At 49.2% G+C, this 23995-nt stretch overlaps 1 protein-coding gene across 1 annotated transcript; it reads left to right on the top strand.

The window, feature by feature from the left end:
- The first annotated feature begins 11342 nt into the window (after positions 1-11342).
- LOC119112068 (charged multivesicular body protein 3) lies at positions 11343-19559 on the top strand. The gene is made up of 5 exons (XM_037236051.1): positions 11343-11522; positions 13822-13882; positions 16629-16808; positions 17959-18173; positions 19404-19559. Exons 1-5 carry the CDS (start codon positions 11478-11480, stop codon positions 19557-19559), a joined length of 657 nt encoding a protein of 218 aa, XP_037091946.1. The 5' UTR covers positions 11343-11477.
- Positions 19560-23995: the final 4436 nt, after the last annotated feature.

The raw sequence follows: 23995 nt of genomic DNA on the forward strand, positions 1-23995 counted from the left end.
GTCATCCACGGCAGTAGTCGGCTCTGGCCGTGCCCAGCCGGGATTCGCACAGTCATCCACAGCAGCAGCCAACTCTGGCTGCGCCCAGCCGGGGCTCGCACAGCTATACACATGGGTGGCTTAACAAAAGCGCGAACAGCGGCTTACATTCGTCCTAAGCCAACGCCTGTACCTTGTTCCCAATTGTCAAGTGTCGTCCCAAGTTTCAGCCTATGACGTCACAGGTAGTGACGTCACAGTCACCGTGTTCAACTGCTGTCAATGGTAGTTTAAATAATGAACAGCTACAGTTCACCATTGCAGTTATTCGTTACCGCACCTACGCTGCGGTCAACTTGACACCGTCAGAGGTCTGTTGGAGGGTGTCGGCAGTAAAGGGGTTAACGCGCCTGCGTCAACCACTGCGCGTGTGGGAACGCTGAGTTACGGAGTTCGATTCCCCGCGATCCCCGCCCTTCCCACCAGGGTGAGAGGCAAGCGACGCCATAAAGTCTCAGCAGCTGAGTGCGTCGTAAAGCCTCAGTGGCAATGGCGGCAATGAGATCTGCTAACACTATCTCGCTCGTGCACAGCGCGGCGGAACCGCCGTGGTCATTTTCCCGTCGCCGAAGAGCTATTCTCGATAAGTGCTACCCTGTCCATCGTCCACCCAAGGCTCGGCTGGGAGACCGAGTTTCCTGTCGACCTGCCGCTGTCCGACGCGGTGCACGGGCATTGCAGCCTCCACGTGCGCAGGAGAGGGAAGAAAAGCCCCGTCAACTGGACCGCAATGGTGACCGCATCGCGTTTGTTCCGGGCACGGTGTCCTTCACTCGGCATCTTAGAGCGGGGATGCAAGAAACCCGACAACAGCTTACCTGGCTGCGTAAAAACTGTACCTGGTCTATTGTTTACTCTGTTGAATACCCAGTCTTCGTATGGCGCATCCATGGTAACCGCGCAATGTGCATCCACATGACATGCAGAATAAGGTCAATAATGCGGAGGTGGAGCGGGGAGGGGGGGGGGGGGCGTGGTAAGCAGGGCCGACACGAAGCAGGCAGACGAGCGGGCAACGCCATGCAGCTCGCACTTGCGCGCTGCTGGGTCCCATTCTGCGGTCCATCACCACCTGCCAGCTCTTCTGTCCGTCCATTAAACCAGCCAAACCCAGACTCTCAGAGCGGTGGCCGGCACATACGCCGGTCTGGTGTGACGCAGATCAGGACAGGTTCCGCGGTGGCAGCCGGCGGGACCTGTCCTGGCCAAACAGAGGCGAAGGATTTGACCTACAGAGATGGCCTAGCAAATGGGACGCGTTGGGGCTGCTATCTACTGAACTCCATTCGTCACCTACAGTCAACTCACGCAAAAAACAAACCTCTCCGGGACGGTCTGCCTGTGCCCGGGGTGCGCGCCGTACCGCTCCTGGACGGTCTGTCCGTGTCCGGGCACGCGCCGTACCGCTCCTGGACGGTCTGTCTGTGTCCGGGGTACGCGCCGTACCGCTCCTGGATGGTCTGTCCGTGTCCGGGGTACGCGCCGTACCGTTCCTGGACGGTCCGTCTGTGTCCGGGCACGCGTCTCACCGGGAGTCTGTGAGCGGACACGCGCTCTGGGGCGCCTGGGACAGGCCGCCGGCTGACCCGACTGACCTGCGACGACGGTGACCAAGACGAGCAGCAGCGGTGCCAGCGGCCGGGCAGGGGGCGCCTTCATCTCGTCAGTCGTGACGCCTCGCAACCCAACTGCAGGTCATGTCATCTGGGGACAGAGAAAACCGTACCAGCTGCACACACCGCTGCAGAGTCAAAAGTTCATTGGGTTCGTCTCTGGGAAAACACGCAGCTCAGTGTTCCAAAACAGCATTCTCAGGTGCCATCATTGCCTTCTATAAGTAGGAAGACATTTGGCGGCTTCTTGATTCGTGGATCCAGTTCAGTTAGTAACAAATTTGCAAGACTGCGTGGCTACCAGACAGCATGTTCTTCATGCACGACGCGCAAATTAGAAGGGCTTCTGCCTGGCCGAGGACCTAAAATAAGCCGGAAGAATGCGGCTGATCATATTTTCCAGCTACGCTGCTCTTGCGCGAAGAGAGTTGCCTATCGCCCCATACCCTATGTGGCATAGTGGCAGAGCGTCATGACTGTCATCCCCTTGGTAAGCCAGTTTCCGTGGGCATATGGAAATTACATCGTCTGGGTTGCAAAACACGCAGATGACGCATGATGTGCGACGGTAAGCCATCATAAGTCCGGCTATTTTGATCTGCCCTGCGCCTTTCAGGGCACGGACTCTAATCCCGGAGTAGGTGAGCAGTCAGTTTATCGACTCTCCACAATCCGATTATAAACGATACCATGCTAAACGTCTGCTGGTCAAAAATATCAGAAGCGCTGTTTTTAGCACGGGCAGATGAAGATGAAGGGCTTGACTGAAGGACTAAGGTCAGTTCCAAAGCCCGAAGACAGCATTGCCAGCCGGCTGACGAAACACAATGGTGCCGCCACTCCGCCCGTTACTGGCTGGAACAATACTGAGCGGCGAGGCCGATGTCCCCGGGCCGATACGCAGAGTGCGGAACAATCCCAACCAAGGAATCACCAGCCGTGTGCACACCGAACAGTTAATTCACCGGAAACGCTTGTAGACGGTACTGCCGGGGTAAACTAAGAAAAATCGCATTTTCAGTTAAGCGTGGATGGCAACACAGCTTATCGTGCCCTGGCCGCTAGGCTGACTGAAAAGAACGTCGGCTTTTCACAGACGAGAAATGGTGTCAGGCTGTTAAGTAAATAACCACAGATTGGAAGGCTTCTTGTCACAATTACATCTGGTTTACATGATGGACAGCTGATATTCCTCATAATGAGCATACGGCTCCCGCTTAGCAACCAAGTGGAAGGCAGAAATCCACCACTGCAGAACTCAATAGGTTTTTGCTTAACTGATGTCAACGGAATCAACTCAATCGGAATCGATTCCCTAATTAAGCCACATCGCTGGTCGAGATCAAAGTGGGCCCAAAGTCGTGCTGGCTTTCCGTAAGCCAGATTGAGGATCAGCCATCACGCCGTTAGTTTGAATCGATTACGATGAAGCGTTTGTCAAGGACAACATATGATTTATGGTAGCTGCTTGTAACGTATGTTCTACCAGGGGACTTTTCAATGCACCTTCTCGGTAAGTGGGCTTCGCCGCCCGCTGAGCTACCATTCACGTTCATTTGTGCCGAATCATCCATACCACTAGAGGTGTCGTTTTTAAGCCCACAGGCCTGACAACGCCGCGGGTTTTTAAAACCGCTCAAAGCGGTTTTTGAGTGGTCAGATGCATTTCCATAAACAGCTGACGACGGCCCCTCCAGCGGATTCTGCCCTCGTAATTTGCCGGTGAACTAGGACTAACGCTCCTGGCTACACAGGATGAGAAAGTGAAGTGCCGTGACAGACGTTGACAGCGTAATTTAGGCTAAAACATAATTAAACTCAACTAATTCACCATAACTGGTGGTGGTGCACTGGCACTTACTAGGTCTATATCCGACCGTAACTGCGTCCTGAGGTTTAGTGTGGGATATTTTTGAAAAATATCCCAAGAGGTGGAGCAAACGCCTTCAATGAAGCGCCGCCAGCGGGGCCACTTTTTTTACAATTAGTTGGGGGGGGGGGGGGGGGCGGGCCGGTAAAAATTGGCTTAGCCTACTTTTTTAAACCCAAAAAACAGTCCCAATTTTTCTTCGCGTTTTTGCCACATCATTTTACGCCGCTCGTATCAAAATCTTATAAGCATAAAAATGTAATCTCTTTGGCGCTGCGAGGTAATTTCTCCACATTTCACGACGATGGAAACCTGCATTTTTGTGAAAACTTAGAATTGGGTGTAATTCACACAAAAAAATTAGAAAGTTGAGTCAAATAGTCGAGCTTGTATTTTTCCATTTCTCTGGCCCCATTAATCACTTTTGGTAAGATGCATTGAGGGGCTCAGAGAGACATTGGGGAGGACGTAGGTCAACATTGGAGGGGAGGGGGGGGGGGCTCAGGTCCCCGCTCAGGTACGTAAAATGAGCCCCTGGCCACCACTGATTGTGATATAAGTAAACAGCATTGCTTATCTGTTGGATACAAATACAGTCGTTTCAATATGGCATGGCACGAGAAGACTGTTCGAAATCCTGTGATTTAAGCTCAACAGGTAATGCCCACGTGACTTTGGGATCACAAGCATCATCGCAGATCTCTCGCGCATGCCAGACTGTGACCCCGAGATGCCAGCCAACGTGGACTCTGATGTAACTGGTTCCTCGTTTCGGCATGAGACAGCCGCTGACGCCGTTGCGTTAAATGTTGTCAGTCTTAACTATTTTGCACAAAAAAAACAGATTCAGTACGAAGAAAATTATGAATCTGGGCCTTGAACATATCACAAACCCGCGCACACAACTATTACCACGTCCGGATAGCATGCCAGCAGCACACAACGCTCCCATAACAGCGCGTCATAGTCCGAGCATGGCAGTACTATGTCATCAATGCCATGATAACAGTACCATCCCATCACTGTCATAATACCGGTACCCTACTGTTAGTAACTCGCAGTCAACGGAAGCTCAGACTGTTCTGCTATGATACCCATACCGGATTTATCGTGCACGATAATCAGGTAATTTAAATTACGATTATCAATCACACTGAGAACGGCGATTTAATTATGTGCCACAATTCACATGATATGTCCATAGTAGCACAAAGGGCATCACACTCCGGCTAACTCATGCTCTTCCAATCGCACTGTAAGTGAGAGTCTGACTCGCCAGCAGATCAGCACGCTGGCTGTTAATGGGACTGTATTAGGGGAACACGCAAGTGCCGCTGGTTCAGGAGCCACTTTCCAGTCAGGGCCGTACGAGGCGGTCGCATCTATCGGTAGTACAGCACGCTTTAAAGCGTAACGGGCGTCAATAGCCCACCCTCCATCTGTCCTGCTGGCTTCTCCTAGACGACCGTACCTGCGAGATACGCTGGTCCTCGTGTCTGTCGCGTGGTCACCATGTCGGCACAGTACAAGCGCTCCGCCGGATCGGGGTAAGACTGGCGGCCCACCGTCTGTGCCGCCGGAGGACAGGTGGCGCCGCCAGACGGCCTTTGGCTGTAACACAGCCAACCGCGTCCTTCCCCGTGACGGTTTCTGCCCTAGTGCCCGCGATGTGTTTTTGATGTCTTTGGGGCCAACAGCATGGCTTCCTCACCCACAAATTTGGTGAACACAAACTATTGGCTAAGGTACGTTTTAGTACAGACGGAACTGATGACTTCCTAATCGGGCCCAAAGAGGGCTCGAGGTATCGTGCATCCAAATGCCTTGGATACCAAAGGTGCACCAAGCGTGCCTGCTCTACCCGTCACCATCCAGCACAACACACACGCAGTGATCATACGCCCTTGTGGTCTGGAAAAAATATGACACGATCAACAAATGAAGTACTTAGATCGCCCATGTAAGATTTCGCACTACCGCGCTACCCCGTTTACCGTGGCGAGAGGAAAACTGAACGCTTGCAAAGCTTGTGAGCATTTGGGCTCACTCTGGCGCAGCCAGAGTGTGCGCAAGAGGGTTGTAAAGCTGAAAAAGGACACTAATAGCGTAAGCACCAGCCCATTTAAATATTCACCTTATTTAATGGATAGGAGCCATTTGATTTCGAGGGGTACGATTTTCTTATTTTTAATTTTGCCTTCTTTAACGTGCGACCGGGTGGCTGGTTGAATACGCCTCGCTCGAGAGGGGTCAATTCCCCCCCCCCCCGAGATCTCAGAAACTAAGAGAGCCAAATACACCTCTATCATAGGGTGTGTTGGCCTTTACGTGAACTCATCTGTGTCAGAATTTGAGGTTCCGAGGTCAAATAGGGTAAAATTGGGTCCTTTGGGTCAAATTAGGTATTTCGGGTCAAATAAGTTTGGGTCAAATGCCGTCAAACAAGCTCAAACTCCAAACTGGCGTCCAAAGTACCCCATACCTCTCCTGCAATCACCGTGAGCCTAGATACCTGTTCTAAGTAAAAGGTCACTGGTGTTTATCTAAGGTCAATAACCTCGTTCGTCCTTTTGAAGCTCATGGTGACCAAAATCATACAAGATTGCTTTGAATTTCGCATTTGAATCATCGTCAAGGGCTATGCTAGGCAGTATATTCATAAATAAACAAGATATTGACCTGCGTCATTATAGGTCAGCAACCTATTCTTACCTTTGAGAAGACTATGAAATACGTATGATGTGGTTCCTGGTATCAACAAATTGAAAACGAGCGCCAGAAACTGCCCTACACAGCCAGCAAAGTCTAGAATAATAAAACAGGTTGGTTTTGACCTTATCTAACCTTCATACTTGGCCCTAGGTCAATGAAATTTGTTTAGACAATTGCCGTGTTGCCCAAAACTATCTCAGAGGTGTATGGCCTCGTCTAGCACTCCGTTGTTGCATCAGATTGAACGATTCTCTAGATTGTTTTCACTGAAACCATGGCTCGACGTTTACCTGCCGTAGGTCAGTGAATTTACAAGACACATCTACATTTCTTACATGAAACGATCGACTATTCACTTTTCTATATCCACACAAAGTTTGGCATGGCTATGCCGTGCTGTTCGGAAATCATTCCGGAAGAAAATGCGGGCTTAACTTGACCCCAGCCCGAATGTGTGTTAACTGGAATAGACGCCAGAAGCTACTGGAGGTGCAATTCCATTTGCAGTTTGGAGTCAATGAACTGAAATCAGTAATTGTTAAATAGGCAACACCGTTTCGCCATATGCAGCGAAGTTTACCTTTGCATTCACTTATAGGCGAGGATTTGGCATGACATTGACTATTAACGTGAAATCAGGTCTTATCTTTCTCAACGACATTAACTTCAAGATAATCTGTTCATCTTTAGGGCATCTTTTGATGCCGCACGACCCTGGCTGAAAGCACCTTTACGTACTGAGTTTGCGTGAACAGGGCATAACTCACACATGGCTGAGTATTTGGGCGGAAGATGCTTCACACTCTTTGCGTGTTGTGACCGCTCATTTTACACTATTTGTACTTTTGGACACAATTTGGAAAACCCACAACAGCGAGAAGCCCAAATAACGGCGACATAGTTTGGGAGCAGCCCGCTCGCAAATCTCAGGAGCAAAAGCAACGATGCCCCGCGTTGCAGTCTCCGAAGGCCGCGAGGTGTCGGCGCTGTGTCTGCTGACGGCGGCGGCTAACGGCCGTACAAGAATGGTTGCAGATCTAAGAGAAGTACCTTTGAACGCTTTGGAATATCGATTCGTACGTTTAGAAAGTACCTCGGCCGGCCTTGATGCTTGCGGCATTTTTAGATTGATAACAGGACGGGATTAGCATTGACGGCGCCGTTAATTCTCGCTGCAATCTGGTGGTGGAACTGGAAGAGCAAAAATACTATATTTATGTTGCATATAGATGTAACTGACAAGTGACGTACACACCCTAGTCTCTATTCTATGAACAGTACGGCTTGATTGTGAAATACCTTCGGAGGCATGACTTCAGGACGGCCGTTCTCGCGCGCCAGGCGGCCACCACCTGGTGTTAACCGCAGCGGCCAACGGCATTCGGTTTTACAGAGACTGCGAATCTGACCATCGATTCTCTTGGTCCTGAGACTGCGGGCGCACAGGCTCAAACACCAGGAAGACGGGAAGACTGCTCAAAATTCGTGGTTACGGATCGACTGCCGGCCTTCATATCCCAAATGCCCTGATCGGCACACAAGGCCTTGTGATGGACACTTGCAGGCCGGGGCCCTTGTTACAGCCTCAGCTCGACCCTTTGCCCCCCCCCCCCCTTCTGCTCAACCCTTTCAGTTAGGAAGGGGGTCCGTTGTAGATTCAGAAAGGTCTCTGTTGGGTCTAGGGTGGCCCTTAATAGACCCAAAAAGCCCTTATTCATCAGTGGACTATCCATTCTAGGCTGAGAAAGTAAACATCTCACGCGTCGAAAGGCCCCTCTCACCTCTGAGGCCTGGGATTGCCCGATGTCTAGTTAAACTCAGAAATGGCCCATGTTGTGTCTGGAAGTATCATTTATTTCATCCCCAGAAAACCGGCATGTAAACAGGGGCGCATAAACTATGCTCAAATGTGGTGGAGGCGGGAGGGTGGACTCGAAATGCCAAAATTAGCCTTCTAAGATTTGACAGTGAATTTCCAAAAGCTCGAACTGACTCTCTACAGATCTAAATTAGAGGCCACTGGTATATGGCTGAGGCTTAGGACATTTTTTTTCACATACCGCACCCACAGTCCCGCGAGGGAGACGACGGCTCGGGCCATCTAATATAGCATGGTTGAGCCCGTAGTCATAAAACACTGCATAACGCTCTTTTACTTCACATCAACAGGTTAAGTGACCATTGATTAGATAATCAAATATTACTTATCTAGACCTTTCACTCCATGCACAGCACCAAATTCATACTCTGGAGAGAGACTTACGGAAGAGCGGGGAGAGTTGTTGGAGGAGGGGGCTCGAAATAGCTCACAGCGCAATTTTGCGGCACTAATTTGATAGCAAAATGACAGTAAAATCAATCAGAATTTAGAGCTCAGTCTCATCGACATCACATCCTTCAATTCCAAGGCAGTGTACATCTAATCAGTTAGTGGAGCTATGAAACTACCACAGGTGGCAAACCGCTCGAGACCCCGCTAAGCTCCTGGATAACATTGAAACCCATTATCTGACCGAAAATAATGTTTGCAGAACATGGTTCAGAGACCACCAGAACTTATGGCATTAGCACACGTCCAGGGAGGGGGAGGCGGTCAATTCACTCTTCCCGAAGATTTGGAAAAAAAATCCGATTGGTGTCGGCGTAGCCGCGCCAGCCTTACTATGCAAATCTGTGGGCAATTTAAAGTAGATATTTGTATGTAAAGATAGATGTACGTTGTAAGGCTGCTGACCTATGGTGGGTCAAATTCAGACCATGGCTGTCAGCGAAGGCAGTTTCGAGGGAAGCGCTCAATCGAACGCGACAATGGATGTGTGAGACGAGGCCATACATCTCTAAGATAGTTAATCTGGTGATGCAAGGATTAAATTTAGGATAAAAGTAAACTTCATTGACCTAGAGTCAGGTACAAATGTCAGGCCAAGGTTTAAGCCAGCCTGTTTTTTTCCTCGAAGGCTTTCTGTATGCGGTAGTTTCTGGTGCTCATTTCGAATTTACTAATAACAGGGACAACAGGAGACATATTGCATCGACTTATTTACGGTCAGAGTAGGCTACTGACCTGCAATGACACGGGCAACATTTTGGTTTCAGGAGCATACCGCCTAGCGTAATCACTGATGCTCATTCAAATGCAAAGATCCAAACAATGACGTAGCATTTTGGGAACCATGACTAACTGAAGGTCAAGAAGATCACTGACTGTAAATGAACGGTGGTTCGACCTTTGGTTTTAAACAGGTATCTGGGTTCAAGGTGGTTAAATGAGAAGGTCTGGGGGTGCATGGATGCCAATGTTTCTATTTGTGACTCTGGTGGCTTTAGCTCTCGTAGATTTTGAGATCTCAGAAGTAAATTGCCCCCCTCCCCACCCGAGCGAATGATATTCAATCCGTGTGTGTTGAATTCGTTTGTATTAAACGAAAATGAAGGGTCTTTCTCATTCACGCGTGACGTTAGAAAACGCAAAGGAAAATTCACCTGCGGCAAAAGTTATCGTGACGGGGCAGTGCTACGCACTGCTGTCAGTGTTAAGCTCCCCCCTGCCTGATTTTAAATTCAACACTGTCCGCTCTTTAACCGGTCTGATTCACTCCCGTAGTGGCCAGAAGTTCAGCATAAGGTAGCTGTCAAGATAGCTTACAAGTCCATATCGTCATGCGACAACTGACAGTTGAAAGACGTTCTCGACATAAATTAACTTGTTTGATCAAAGCTTGTATGCTCCGACGGCAGGTAAACGTTATCAGGCTATTATACTAGGAATTTGTTTTTCGCTCTCGGCTCGACCATTATCAGGTGTTTTGAGATAAATGTCGCGCATAATGCAGCAGTGAAGATGCTAGATCTAAACGTATGCGAGGCCTGCAATTCTTTGCTCGGAGTACCCCGACAAAGGACTTCCCTACATACCGCAAGGACCGACTGCGCGCCGTAGGGGAAAGGTTAGCTGATTTGGATCCGGGTACGCTGGGTAACAGTCCCAGAAAAAAAACGAATTGCTTCCTAGTGGCTTTCTGGCTGGTGATCAGAGTCAACCGAGGTCGGGACAGATGTTTCGTAGCCTTGCACGACATGAAAAACCCTCCGATTGGTCTTGTCCGGAGAAATAACCGCAGATAAGATCATCCGCTTAACTGAAATTAACGTATTGGGTGGACGTTGTAGGGTACAAAGGGTAGGCTATGGTTCACAAAAGGTAGTATGGGTCGCAAAACAGTGCAAGCCATTGAGATAAAATTCTAAGAAAGAGCGTATTGAATGTGACTGAATTGGACGGATTTCGAGGTCTTAACCTACGCTAAGCAGAGCATTGCTGTGTCAAGCCGAGCTGACAGGCCATCCGATGGTAAAATCCCAGCTAAACAGTAAAGCTTTAGGTGGCAGAAGCTTAACGTGTCAGAATGCTCATCTTGGGACATCCTGCTGATCTTGGGTGAACACTGACCCCGGTGGCAGGGCATTCCAGTCAGGGAGGAATAGAGAGCACCGGAGCAGCTCAAACCTTTATATAACCTAACCACCATGTCACAGCTGAATTGAGGCAGGCGCTGTAGCTCACTGAGATACAATGGTGGTCAGTCGCTGAATTTACGACTAAGTTGCTTTGTTGAATTGAAGGGGTCCGTCGGCTCAGCGGTTTGGCCCCTTCGTCGCAGCGATGGGTTATTTTATTTACTTGGAGGAAGAGGTGGCTGCAGCCCGCTCCCTTTTCCAACTTGAACTCCAGTCGCTCAACTTTGGAAAGAATACGGGCCAAATCTGGGAAGAAACTTGTTTGTTGGCATATTTGTTATGTTTGTATTATATGTGTACTCGGTTATTTTTCACTGTTCAGCTCCCATATCCCACTCATTTCGTGAAATTACGTCACTGATTGCAGTGGGTGCCAATCAGATAATACTCAGATAACAATAGCTCGAATTAAAGAAATCACGATGCTGCGTGCATAAGTATGGCTGTGATGTAAGGCTACCACATCAAAAGAAAGGGCAAGGGAATATCTTATGAGCTTGGTATGACTAATTTCACTACACCTTCATTTCCTTCGGCCTTGAATGCGGCGTATGTCTGATCCGCCGCCCACAGTTTTGGGTGATACGGGAAGTACGGTACAACAAACAGTGCGATACGGGAAGTTGGCGCCGCCTTGTTTGATCCCGGGATACACGATTAGATATCGGCGGTCGGGCTGAGTCTTCGGTAACATTGGAATCAAAATAGGGTTCAGAGACTCAATCATGGGGTTGTTTGGGAGATCAAAGGAGCCTGACCCGAAGGAACAGGTAAAGGATTAGCTGAGTGCATCACTTGCGAAACTTGAATTGTTAATGCCTACTTCGTTAGCTAGGCTACATTGTTATTTTGGTTATATTCTAAGACCTCTGTTTGTGTATTTTGTAGTGCTGGGCTGAAGGCACCATGGAAATGGACGCTGTTGTGGTATGCTTGAAATTTGTCTTGCATGTCTTGCATGACTTGCCGCAGCAATGTTTTCAGGGCATGTATGCCAGATGTCTGAGCACCCAAGTGTAGCCCATGGTTGCTATCAATTTCCATTTGTGTGTCACAAGAGCTAGTGTTCTAAAGGATTTATTATGTTGCAATGGTAATTTTAGGCAACTCACTGTGAGGAAATATGTATACACAAAATAGTAGGGCAATTCCGCTTAATTTGGCCTGGTGTGAGCTCTGTACACACAAGTGTTAGGTTCAGTGCACTGCTGTTGCTTGGTAGGTTTGAGCACAGTTGATGGATTTTTATTTTTCAGAATGTCCTGTAGGCCAGACTGCAAAAAATGCACATGAGAACATGTCACACATCCCAACATAGCAAAATCTGAGAACTTCTTCAGCACACACGCATCTTACATCTCGTTGCCCAGAGTTTGGTGCATGGTTAACACCAATTTCACTGCATGGGTGGCCAATTTTAAGGAATTGTGATATTTTAAAGGTAATTGCAGGCCACAATACTCTGAAAATGATTTAAACCCAAAAAGTTCTGTGGAAGTCTGTGAAATTTGGTGTGGCCAGTGTTCAGCACATACAAGCACAAGGTGTGATGCTCTGTTGTGACATAGGCATCCTGCAGTCATATGGGACAGTAGATGTTTTTCAGATCAGTCTGAAGGCACTAGGCACCTGGCTAGAGCCAAGTCTACAAAAGTCTATGTACTGCACAGGATGCTTATATTGAGTCAGTGTGTGGGCCCTGAAGCAAGCATCTGCTCATATCTGGCTGGGTCAGCTTGTGCTGAATTTGTAAAAACAGTGCCTAGGAAGTATTCTAGATATTTTTTATTATAAAAATTTACTCAAGCAACATCACATGCATTGAAGCTTAGCTCTGAGGGCACAGAGAACACCTGCTGTAATATTTGGGGTAACATGTATTTTTCAGCCTGGTTTGGAGCCTGATTGTCAGTTTTAGCCTTTCCTGAAGGCTATCCCAGAGTTTGACTGCCAGGTCGATTTGGGCCCTGGAAGCTTTGCAGGCAGTATTTGCTTGCTTATCAAGCAGGTTTCTCAAAACACAGTGACTTGCCAACTGTGTGTTGTGCATCCTATGCAGTAACTTTTTATACATGAACCATAACAATCTCCATTTCATTGGGACTTTTGGTGTATATTGAACACATGAAACAAAACTGCACACTGTGTTGACTGCTCGATGTCTGGGATTTTGCTGAGCATTGATGTACTTATAATAATTGTCATGAAGCTCATACTATCCAGGTTGACTATGTTAACAAACTTGGCTAAGCTGCCACAAAACATAATTTGCCATTCATTGTCACTGTGTGATTACATTTTTCTGCTTCTGTAAAATTGTTTGCATTTGAATTCCCCATTCCCTTGGGTATTGAGGCACATAAAAATAAGATGTCTTACATGTCTTAGACTGTATCATATCCACTCCTGCCATCTCTGCCGAGCCTGTCCATAGGTCATGGTTAGGTTATGTATGTGGTTGTTATGCTTTTGTGTTGGTGCTTGTGGTCATGTAGTTAGTAACTACATGACTGTATGTTGCAGACCATACAGGGACTGCTGACTCTTAGGTGTCCTTGGCTGTTCCTGGTCTCTGTCACCTGTGCTGTTGTCTGTGACCAATCATAAGCCATTTACAGTCTTCATGGCATATCATGGCCTTAATCTTTTTGCAGACATGAGTTGTAAAGTCACTGACATCTCTTTTTGGTAGCTACATCAAAATGCAAGTGCACAAATCCCTCAGGGGACTCCTAACATGAAGACAACATTTTTAGAATTATTCACTGTGCTAAATCAGAGAAAAACATTAGAGAATTCAGCTATAAGGTAGGGTGACTGCAAGGGGTGCTGCGTCCCATGACAAGTTGGCGGTTGTCTTTTTAGATGTATTTGTTTAGATGCAATGCCATGACCCCAATGCTGAATTTATGTACAGTGTAGAAAATGCAAATTCTAGGCTTTACAGATACATCACTGCCCACCTCCCTCATTCCTACATCCTTGGTGGTTGCCTTCAGCTTATGTTTTTTTGCAACCAGTTGTAAGCTGCTCTCATAATGCTAATATTTTATGGTGAATTCTTTGCAGGTGAATGAATGGGCAAAACGACTCAGGAAGGAAGGCTATCAACTTGACAGACAAATCAGAGGTGAGGCTGTTTGTCTTTCTTGTTGTCTCCCTGTGCAGCCATTTCACCCACAGTTAACCTCAGCTATGCTTTGAAAAACAGATGACAATCTAAGCCTATGCACCAGCATTTCTTCCACTGTTCTTAAAGTTATGAATATGATTGTGCAGATGAAGTCTTACGCTATGTATGTTTCTATCTGTCAGTCAACAGCATACTGCCAAATCAGAGTAAAGAGTCAAGCCTTTCATGTTTGCATGCATGTTTCTTACTCTGTATTCAGCAGAGGACAGTAACTGCTCTGCTATAAGACATAACGGTACGATATGAACCCACAAAACACCTTTTACCATGTGGGATGAGCGAGACAATAACAGACCTGATCATTATTACCAAATAGATTGCAAATTATGTGCCAATATATGTTAGTGGAGCCCTCCAACTGAGGCTGCTTGGTAAGGATGGCAAAGCCCTGGGTTGTCATAGTTCCTTGAGTTTGGCGGTCGGGAGGTGCACTGGTGTTTGGCGTCCGCGCACTTGATATGTGAGATGTACCGTTCTGCACTGTATATGACTGGAATGTTGGGCGGCATTCGGCCCGCGAACGCGTGGTGATTTTGGCTGACGCTGACAATGTGAGTTGATTTAGCGTGCTTAACGTTTTGGTGTCGTAGCAGGACAATGATGCTAAAATCGCTAGAAGTTTGGTGCATATTGACCACGTGGACTATGTATCTACGGGACTGTGGCTACTTTGACGCCACGTGTGCCTCGGCTTATGCCACAGGGGCTGTATTTGAGGTCGGTGTCGGAAAGGTGGCACCGACAGCTCTCTGGCCTATCGCCGGCGCATATATGGATCTGAGGGTGTTGAGATGGATTATTAATTTGTGGACGGTTGGTTTGCCAACAGTGTCTTGATTTTGGTCTTGACTTGCTATAATTTCCAAGATCTGAAATTAGTTCATAAAAACGCCCGAAAACAAGCAGATGGATGGTTTGTGCGTGCTTGCGCATGATGACGTGTACAGGTTGAGCCATAGTTTTGCCAGCACGATGATCTGCTTTTTCCTTCGTCAGTATTACCCTCGTCGCTGCGCCGCCTAGTCGCAAAAATTTGAACCTGTGCTTTGTCGGCAGCCCTCAGCGTGTTTTGAGGACGGAAAATTATATGTTACCCATGCTAATCAAATGATGAGTCAAACATTGGTGATATCACATTACCAAAACATGTCGCTGATATGATAGCGATGATTTTAATGCATTTTGCACATTACAACGCAACTTTTTGAATAATTCTGCTAGTCCTTAGCTTGCTGAAAATGTCATGACGTCGCGAATAGTGGTTGCGAAGACATTAGCCCGTCCGCAGCGTGGCTGGCATATGGTGATCGGCGGCTGAGCCGGGCCAGGTCACTGAAGCCACAGAGACGTTAATGACGTTGACAAACGTTGACGTTAATGGTCCGTTCACATGGACAGTTCTTTTACACAAGTCGGACGAGCGCGAAAAGCACCTGACGTGGTGGCGAAAAATGTGACGTGTCATACATGCCCGAGTGTGCTCAAATGGGATCCAGGGCGTCTTACTCGTCCCAATTAAAGCCGTACCCAACGGCCAGTTGTCCGCCTCAATCAGCGTAGATATTCAGACATGCAAGACATGGTGTCTTGAGTGCCCTCACAGTTAAGCTGATTGGTCAATTAGATTCCTCTGCAATCGATAAATCGCCTCTAATGACCGCATCGCCAATAAAGGAGTTGCGTGCCAGACATGCAAACACACCCAAAATGGCAGACGCTCCCCTTCTCTGAAAAGAACACCCAACGCCACCAGACGGTGGATAATACCCTGCGTGCTGCGGTGCTAGCTGAAGAAATGTGTGACACACCTTACAGAAGTATGCACCAGGCATTTACGCGGCTTATCGCCGCGGGCTGTGTGCACGTACACGTGTACACGGGTCAGACGATCGTAAAAAACGCTCGCGCGAACAGCCATTAGACCCGCCCGTAATAAGTGTGGCGGGACGTGTCAGGCACTCGTGTTTTGTTGGCATGCCCATCCTTCAGCATGGATCACAGTCGCAGCGGCACTGAAACTGGGTGACACTAATAGGCATGAGCCATGATGATGACGAGCTCGCCACGTCCTACGGTCTCTTCGTCGCGTGTTTCAAGTTGTCTTTTGATGTGCTTCTCATGTACGGATTTAGTAAAGCTCTTACATCAAAACAATTTCTTCAAAATGTCGGCTCTGGACGTTGATTCATGCTTTAGTTGTGCTGAGACGCCATAATGTAACCCTTTCCCGTAATCGCGGAGAATGAATGCCTAATGAATGCAGTTTCTGTTTCCCTTTAAAGCAGGGGTTTTCAGGGGGATTTTTTTATTTGCGTAACAGCTCACCATTTCACGCTGCTTAATTAACAGTTCAGCAGGCAACAAACGGATGTGGTGATGCGTGGAATCCTTCACCGGAGCAAAACGCTCTGCACTGCGAAATGCCTCACGCTGCCCGCCGTAGGCAAAATTCAGGCCAAGTGACAACTTGCCATTTACTTGCTTTGTGCTGCCATCGAGGATGAGCAAGTGATGGGAGGGTCTGTTTTATTGAGCTATTGCTATGTGCTCATTGATAGTGATGCATGTGTTCACTCGACACTGAAACTGTATGATGACACTAATTTGTGATCACTTATTTGCTGGTAGTCATCTAGTTATCCGACCTCAAGGGGTGACTCATGGATGTTTTCTTATTTGGCAGGTATCCAAAGAGAAGAAGAAAAGGTGAAACGTTCACTGAAGGAAGCAGCAAAGAAGGGCGACAAAGCGGTCTGCACAGTGCTGGCAAAGGAAGTGATACACTCCAGAAAGGCCATTGGCCGTATTTACACGACGAAGGCACAGATTAATTCCGTTCAACTTCAAATGAAGCAACAGCTGGGTGAGTGTCTGTGTACCGTTCGCGCGCACAACAGCCACTGACGGCACGTCTGCGTTGCCGAGGTCATGGCAACACGTTTGGGCAACCTTTACGTTGTGTGTATATGCTTGCTTGCACAGTCTCAGTTGACCGGCGTTGTTGATGGCGGTCTGGTTGGCTCTTGTGGGGGTTTGTGTCTAACATATTGTGTTCCTCCTGTTATTGGCCCATTGGTCTTCACTGGCGTGGACCAGCGTGCGGTTACCGTTAAGACATGTGGTAGGGTGCGACGTCTTTCGCAAACGTGGGGTAGTGGCAGCCGAGCAGATGTTACCAACCTCCTGTCTTTTGCAGTCCCCCCCCCCCCTCCCCCAGTAGCCTGCCGTCAGTCGTGCCTCGCCTATGGATACCGTCATTACTGAAAAATTCATTGATCTCGGTTTTTTTATCCTAAACTTCAAGGAAAGTGAGCGAAGGAATGGTGTCAGCGACGCTGGCAGTTATTACTCATGTCATCCGCACTGTCCAATTCAGAGCAGCTTTGGAAAAGTACCATTCTATTGAATAACCATTTCTGGGTTCCCAGCCCATCCCGCGCTGTGCGAGCCTCGTCATGTTTATTTGGTAACATACTCCGGCTGTGCTGCCTTGGTTGCCGCTAATCGGACTCTTGTTTTGGTGATGCGGGCGTGAAGATGACCTGCCGCTCGTCGTCATATCGGATGTGCATCGTGGCCCTCGAAAAATGCATGCAGTGGTGCGGACGAATACACAAAACAATACGGTGCACGGAGCATAACCATTCAGTTTCTGTCTTGGATGTTCCAACCCGCGAGTTGAAAATCTGTTACACATGTGGCAGCTGCTCGTCATGTTTGTGATGCGCTGTGGTTAGCGCGGTGTGTGACTGCACAGCAGGCGTCTGCGTCGTGCGACTGCGGGCCCGCTGCCCTGGGCCGCGTGTCTGATATGACCTGATGTGGGCCCGCCGCCCTGGGGGCTGCGTGTCTGACGTGACCTGATGCGGGCCCGCCGCCCTGGACCGCGTGCCTGGCGCTCTACCTAATGTGGGCCCGCTGCCCTGGGCCGCGTGGCGAGCGTGACCTTACGCGGACTCGCTGCCCTGGGCCGCGTATCGGACGTGGCCTGATGCGTGTCGGCCCTCTTGCAGCCCAGATCCGCGTGGCGGGCGCTATGTCGCAGAGCACTGAGGTCATGCAGGCCATGCAGCAGCTCGTCAAGATGCCCGAGGTGGCCAAAACCATGCAGGAGATGTCCAAGGAGATGATGAAAGCGGGTATCCTGGAGGAGATGATGGAGGACACGTTCGAGGGCCTGGAGGACCAGGACGACCTGGAGGAGGCCGCCCAGGAGGAGGTCGACAAGGTAGGCATCGGTCGCCCGAGCGCCGGCCTGGCTGCTGCTGGCCGCGGTCTGTTGCCGCAGCCGCCAACCATAGAGTTAGCTAAACAAATTGAACGAGCATAATTAAGGTTTCACGACTTTAAACTAAATGTCTTGGGGAGTAGGGTTTATGTGTCCACGGTCCCATGTTGTGCGGAGGGAGTCGCCTGCGCACCTGTTCTAACTATCCTGTCACGTACTGTCTTTGCGGGTACTGGGCGCATTGGACATCGTGTGTCTTTTGTTCCTACCCGCCTGTGGACTCCTATGTGAAACGGACTTAGGATGAAATTGGGTTAGATTTGAAATCAACTCAGTGGTCATTCCAGTGTGCCGTGAATTAAGCTGAATCGCTAGCTTTTGATGTGTGTCGGAATCAGATATGATGTTATTATTGTGAACTGGGTCAGAAGTTAATGCTTACCCGATTTGGACGAGCATCGAATCATAAGTGTTACTGAAAATTAAATGAAGGACAGCTTTAATGAGTGATAATGGCGGATGACAATACAAATCCACTTCATTACTTGTAATTAGTTGAATTTTCATCGGATATCCATAGTTGGTCTTTTTAACTAAAGTATACGAACGAAAGTTTATGGTGGTCATTGCATGCATGATCACGGCATTGAGAACGAGAACTAGACGAAGTTTCACGTAGTTGTATGTATTCATAGACAGGCGCTGCATGCTTCAGAGAATATTGATCCATGACACTCATGAACCGGGCCGAAAAAATACATCGTTAAATGGAGCAGTGTAGCGTAGATACTGCCGGATATCTTAAACTTTCACGGCTCAGCATACAGGGTAGGGACAGTATTGAGTGGCCAGCTGTGTGAATATTGATATTATGAATGGCACTGAATTTACTTGGACTGGACATAGTATTGAATTGGCAGCGGGGTGTATTTTTGCGTTGGACGTGCGCCTTTTGTTTCGAAATACACATTGGGGTGGTGATCCAGACGTTATTTTGTGTGATTCGGGACCCGAGCCGGAATTAGTCATGCCTGACTCCCTGCATCAACATTTTGGGCTCAAGTCATTTTGGAAAGTCTCTGTCTCGGCTCATGGTTTAGCTCGTCACTATTTTGGTAGAATCGACTCGATTTATGTGGACAATGAAGCACAGGTATGTCGTGAAGCGACAATACGCGCCCCATCCCCTTCCCTTCCCAGCTGGGTGCCTAACCAACGCCGATCCCTCAGGTGCTGTGGGAGATCACCAAGGGCGAGATCGGCCGCGCGCCGGACGCCGTGGCCGACTCGCTGCCGGCCGCCGAGCCGGCCGCCGCCGCCCAGGAGTCGGACGGCGAGGAGCAGCTGGAGGCCATGCAGGAGCGGCTGCAGGCGCTCAGGAGCTAGTCCCGCCGCCGCGCGCCGGAGGTCAGAGGCGTTGTCGGACCGGGCGCCGGGCCAGGGCGGCCGGCGCGCGGTGGCGATGCTGCGGCCGCCGCCAGAGGCGCAGCAGCGCGTGCCGCTCGGTCGGAGCGCGCCTCCTCGCGCCGCCCCGCCTGCAGCGGCCGCCTCGGCTCGAGAGACTGCACCTGTCTTCACGACCGTAATAGAGCGATGTGCTTGGACGTCAAGCAAGTCCCCGCTCATGGAGTGTGTGTGTGTGTCTGAGCTGCGTCGCTGTGCTGTGTGTGACGCGCTGGCTTACCTGCCCGCGGAGCCAGCTCGGCCCACGGTGCACTGCGCGCCACCTGTCGGGGCTTGCGGCGCTCGGGGGCGGTGTCGGCGGGTGGTGCGTCGCCTGGCTGGCCGCCCGGCGCTGCCGGACCGTGCCGTGTGTGGCGGCTGGGGCGGCCGTGCTTGTTCTCGCCGCTGGCCGACCGGGGCCGGGGTCAGTACAGGCTAGCCCGGGTGCCGTGTCAGAGGATGACGCGGCAGACTTCGGCGCGCGTGGACGTGGTCGGCACTGTACTTCCGCCAATAGGACGTACTATCCGTTCGCACCGTATGGTATTTGCGTGAATTGTTTTAAAGCATTTTACAATACTTCGTAAAACCGCGCTCTAAATATATATTAATTTAACTCGTGTCATCGCATACTTTTTCCCCGAGCAACTTTCCCCAGCTAGGCTGGCCTTTTTTTAGTAAGAAAAGCCGTTTGGGGATCCGCAGATCAGGATTCATGCTCTAGATGTGAAAACATAAATTGTTTTGAATAATCGACTCCGGTCGAAACAAAGTACTCCGAACGGTTTGCACGGGTGGCTTTGGGTTCAGAGTGCCTGCCAAGCGTGGCTCTCTGCGTGCACCCCTAACGCGCCTCCCCAATCATGTCGTCCAGGTCAGCGGATCATTGTGCCTCCATAGTTCCGCCAGACAAGGATGCGGAGAATAATACGTGCTGCACAATGCTGCGGCACAGACGCTCCGGGCCTGGGTTGATGTCTTCGGCCATTCGCCAGCTGACCTTCCCATTGCAGTCGGGCTAAAAAATGACCAGCGCTGGGACTCGTACCTAGCGTCGCGGGATTACGAGCCCAGCATCGTTCCCCTAGGGCACCCTAGACCGCGTTTCAGCTTCACTGGATTATGATTCGGCTTTATTGGTTGTTCGGCCATTTCAGGCGCAGAATTAATTTGCATAGCTTGCGACAGAATGGGAATGGATTTGATTTGGCTCTGAGAACACACCATTCACGGATACGTTATTGTACAATACCATATGTTTGCATGATCTGCTTGATGCTTCGCAGGCTGTTCTATCCTGATGGTATGTGTTAACATAGAACAAAGCATTAACACTTGTGAATCACATGTCCAGCTGGTGGGGATTGCTGCGATGTCCATTCAGATTGATTGGTTGGAAGTGTGCATACTTTAAAATGCGGTGGTTTGGAAGACAGGTGGGCTTGTGCTATTACCGTGGATATACCATGTTTTGAACTGATGCTTAGCATATTGTTATGGTTGGTATACCAGGACATTTGTTGCTAAACATTATGTGCAGAACAGTCGTTTTCCTGATGTTTTGTTTGCTCGGTGTTCCATCAATTGCCATCAGTTGAAAGGCTGCGATACCCATTGAGGTACGCAGTGCACAGTTTATACATTCACATACCCGAGAAGAGTCGCCCACAAGCCTGCCCTCGTGTGCTGGGAAGGGAATGCATGCGTCAGCTGGACCGCTCTCGTTCATCAGCTTTATCTGCGATCTATCTAGTCCCGGCTGTACGGGTTTACTGTATTCTCAGCATGCGGTGGTTCTCTGGGTCATAAGTGGCCCTTTCACTTCTCCATACCTGGTGTCTATCACTCTGGCTACTGCATTATGACTTGCTGGTAGAATCGCCGTATGGATAGGATATCTTACAGAAAGCGTGCAATAAAGAAGGCCTACACGTGGACGCCGTACGTGAAAGAAAGGTCCGTCCCGGTGGCTCAGTTGGTCAGAACGCCTGCCTCCCGATCTACCCACCCGTGGCGGAGTGGGTTCGAGTCGCTTTGGGCGCTAGCTGTTTGACCTTGACAGGTATGGCCCGCGGCCGGTGGCAGCGGTCACGCTAAAGGTCAGTTAACGTCAGAGGGCAGGACGGACCGTGCCGAGCATCGCAGCGCGTTAAACTTTCACCACTAAATTCTGCCGGTACCTGGAATTGCGCGATCGGGTGGGAGGGGTCAGAGCTTGCACAGCATGCACTGCTTAGCGTGAGCTCTGGTCCCAGAAATCCATCCATTCGAAGGGTTCTGATCAAGTCTTCAAAAAATGGTGTACACCAATCGATGCAGAACTGATCAGGATTGTCTTGGGTTGACCGTTTTGTCACGTACTTGTGACAAAAATCTAGACGCACAAACGTGCGGAGCGCGAAATTACACTGTCGAGCTGATTAGTGGGATCTCAGGAAGAAGTCGCGAAGTAAGGCATTGCTAGATCGTCAGAATTAACACAGACATGTGTGGCTCAGGTGACAGTACAAAACAAACCGGGCAGTTTCATCTCGCGTCATGCGCTTTAATATGAGCCCGGCACAGTTCTGAGAAAAGTGGTCGCTCCAGCTCTCGGCGGTTTTGCCCAGCCTCACTTCCGTTACAGGTGCACAAGTTGCGGTGATGCTTTAGTAGAGCTCCTCCAGATGGTTGACCAGGCTGTCTGGTATACCAGGCCTTTCACGTAACCCCACAACACATAATCAAGCCACAATACAAAAACCATCAAGGTCATGAGACTTTGAGAGCCGCGCTACGGGCCCTCCGCCTTCGAGCGGCTTTCGGAAAACTTTCCAGAAAACAGTTCGCTGTCCCTGCGAAGTGGGGCGGTGCTCCGTGTTCTAAAATAAATGTCCCACCCCCTCCCCAAGGGCAGCTTGTAGCGCTGAGGTTTCCCCAGCATGGTCAGGTGTTTTTTGCCTGAAGCGGTGCTGTTTTCAAAGAAGTTGAGTCTGATCATTCGATCCGAGGATAGGTACGTGGCACCTTGAGCTCGGGTCCGCCCCCTTGTGTCGAGGCGCTTCTGTGAGATGCTCCTGGCCCCTTATTCGACGGTTAAGCCTTTACACATTGCCGCTCGCCTGAAATTCGGATTTGCCTGACCTCATCCTGATTCAGAAATCGTCGGTCACCTGTCCAGCTTCAACAGAATATTATTATCAACCGCTTCTCTGGACGGCTTGGTGTTTGCTTCGAACATTTATACCATCTGCACTTAAAATGGCCTCAATGTTCAATGTCATTTTTGATATCGTACTATGTGAGCCAGGTATTCTCAGCTTTTCACTCACGCTGTCATGCTTATTCTGAACCTCTTGACTGAACGGATTTCTGACGTCAGAGCGCTTATTAATCAGCCTTATGACGACAGTTCTGACCCCACCATCAGATCGTGAAGTTCCAAGTCAACGGGAGAGTTTGGAGTCAAAGTTTTATGTGCGGTTATGTGTGGCACGGGCCGTCCCGTTCCTTGACGTCACTTCATTCTGAGCGCTTCGACCGTCACCAGCCGTTTGACATCCCAGTCAGGGACAAACAGCGATCGCCTAAAGCGACTCGAACCCACCCAGATACGGGTGCGTAAATCCGAAGACGGGCATTTGGCGTAGAATGATCATCTCAGTCGGCATGTTCTAAAACCCCGATCATCATTACCGAAGACTGGCACTCTGACTAGCTCAGCTACTGGGATGGATGTTTCACCGTTCCCACTTATGTGCTTTCCATACTAGGCTAATGTTCTTACCTAACCTGCGCCGCTGTTTGCGCTTCGGTTTGCAGCCCCCCCCCCCCCTTGTTCCTTCTCAGGGGACATGCTACAAGTAACTTTAGATGCCAACTAAGGATCACCGACAGTGCATAGTAGGAAGGGCAGGCCCAAATTTGCGAGCAAATCACGTTTGAACGATTGTGTGAGTCTGGTATTGATATTTTCAGAAGAGGTAATTTATTTCCTGTCCAATCCAAACCTCTGTTCAGTGCGCGCATGATACGATTTTCTACACATGACAAAACTAGTTAATTCTGCACCGATTGGTATAATGCGCATAACTCTATGATTCGTACTTTGCGGGTTCAAGCCATTCTGTATCGTGCGATCTACCGCACACCATGTAATAAAATAATTTTGTAAGTGTTCGTGTCTTTTCCTTACCTTTTCCCACTGATATATTTTACATTTTGTGCCTTCAAAGGTACCAAAATTGCTATGAATTCTTTCACACGATGTAAGAAAGAGATATTTGATCAAGTTTGTCCAATTTCGACGTCTTTGTGTTTTGTGTGGATCAGGCTCACAATCTCATCGCATATTTTATGGTCATACCTTGTATCTTCAAAAGGTCCATGCACGGTTGATT

This window comes from Pollicipes pollicipes, unplaced genomic scaffold (genome assembly GCF_011947565.3).
Source record: "Pollicipes pollicipes isolate AB1234 unplaced genomic scaffold, Ppol_2.1 Scaffold_7261;HRSCAF=8764_pilon_pilon_pilon, whole genome shotgun sequence".
Lineage (NCBI taxonomy): Eukaryota > Metazoa > Arthropoda > Thecostraca > Pollicipedomorpha > Pollicipedidae > Pollicipes > Pollicipes pollicipes.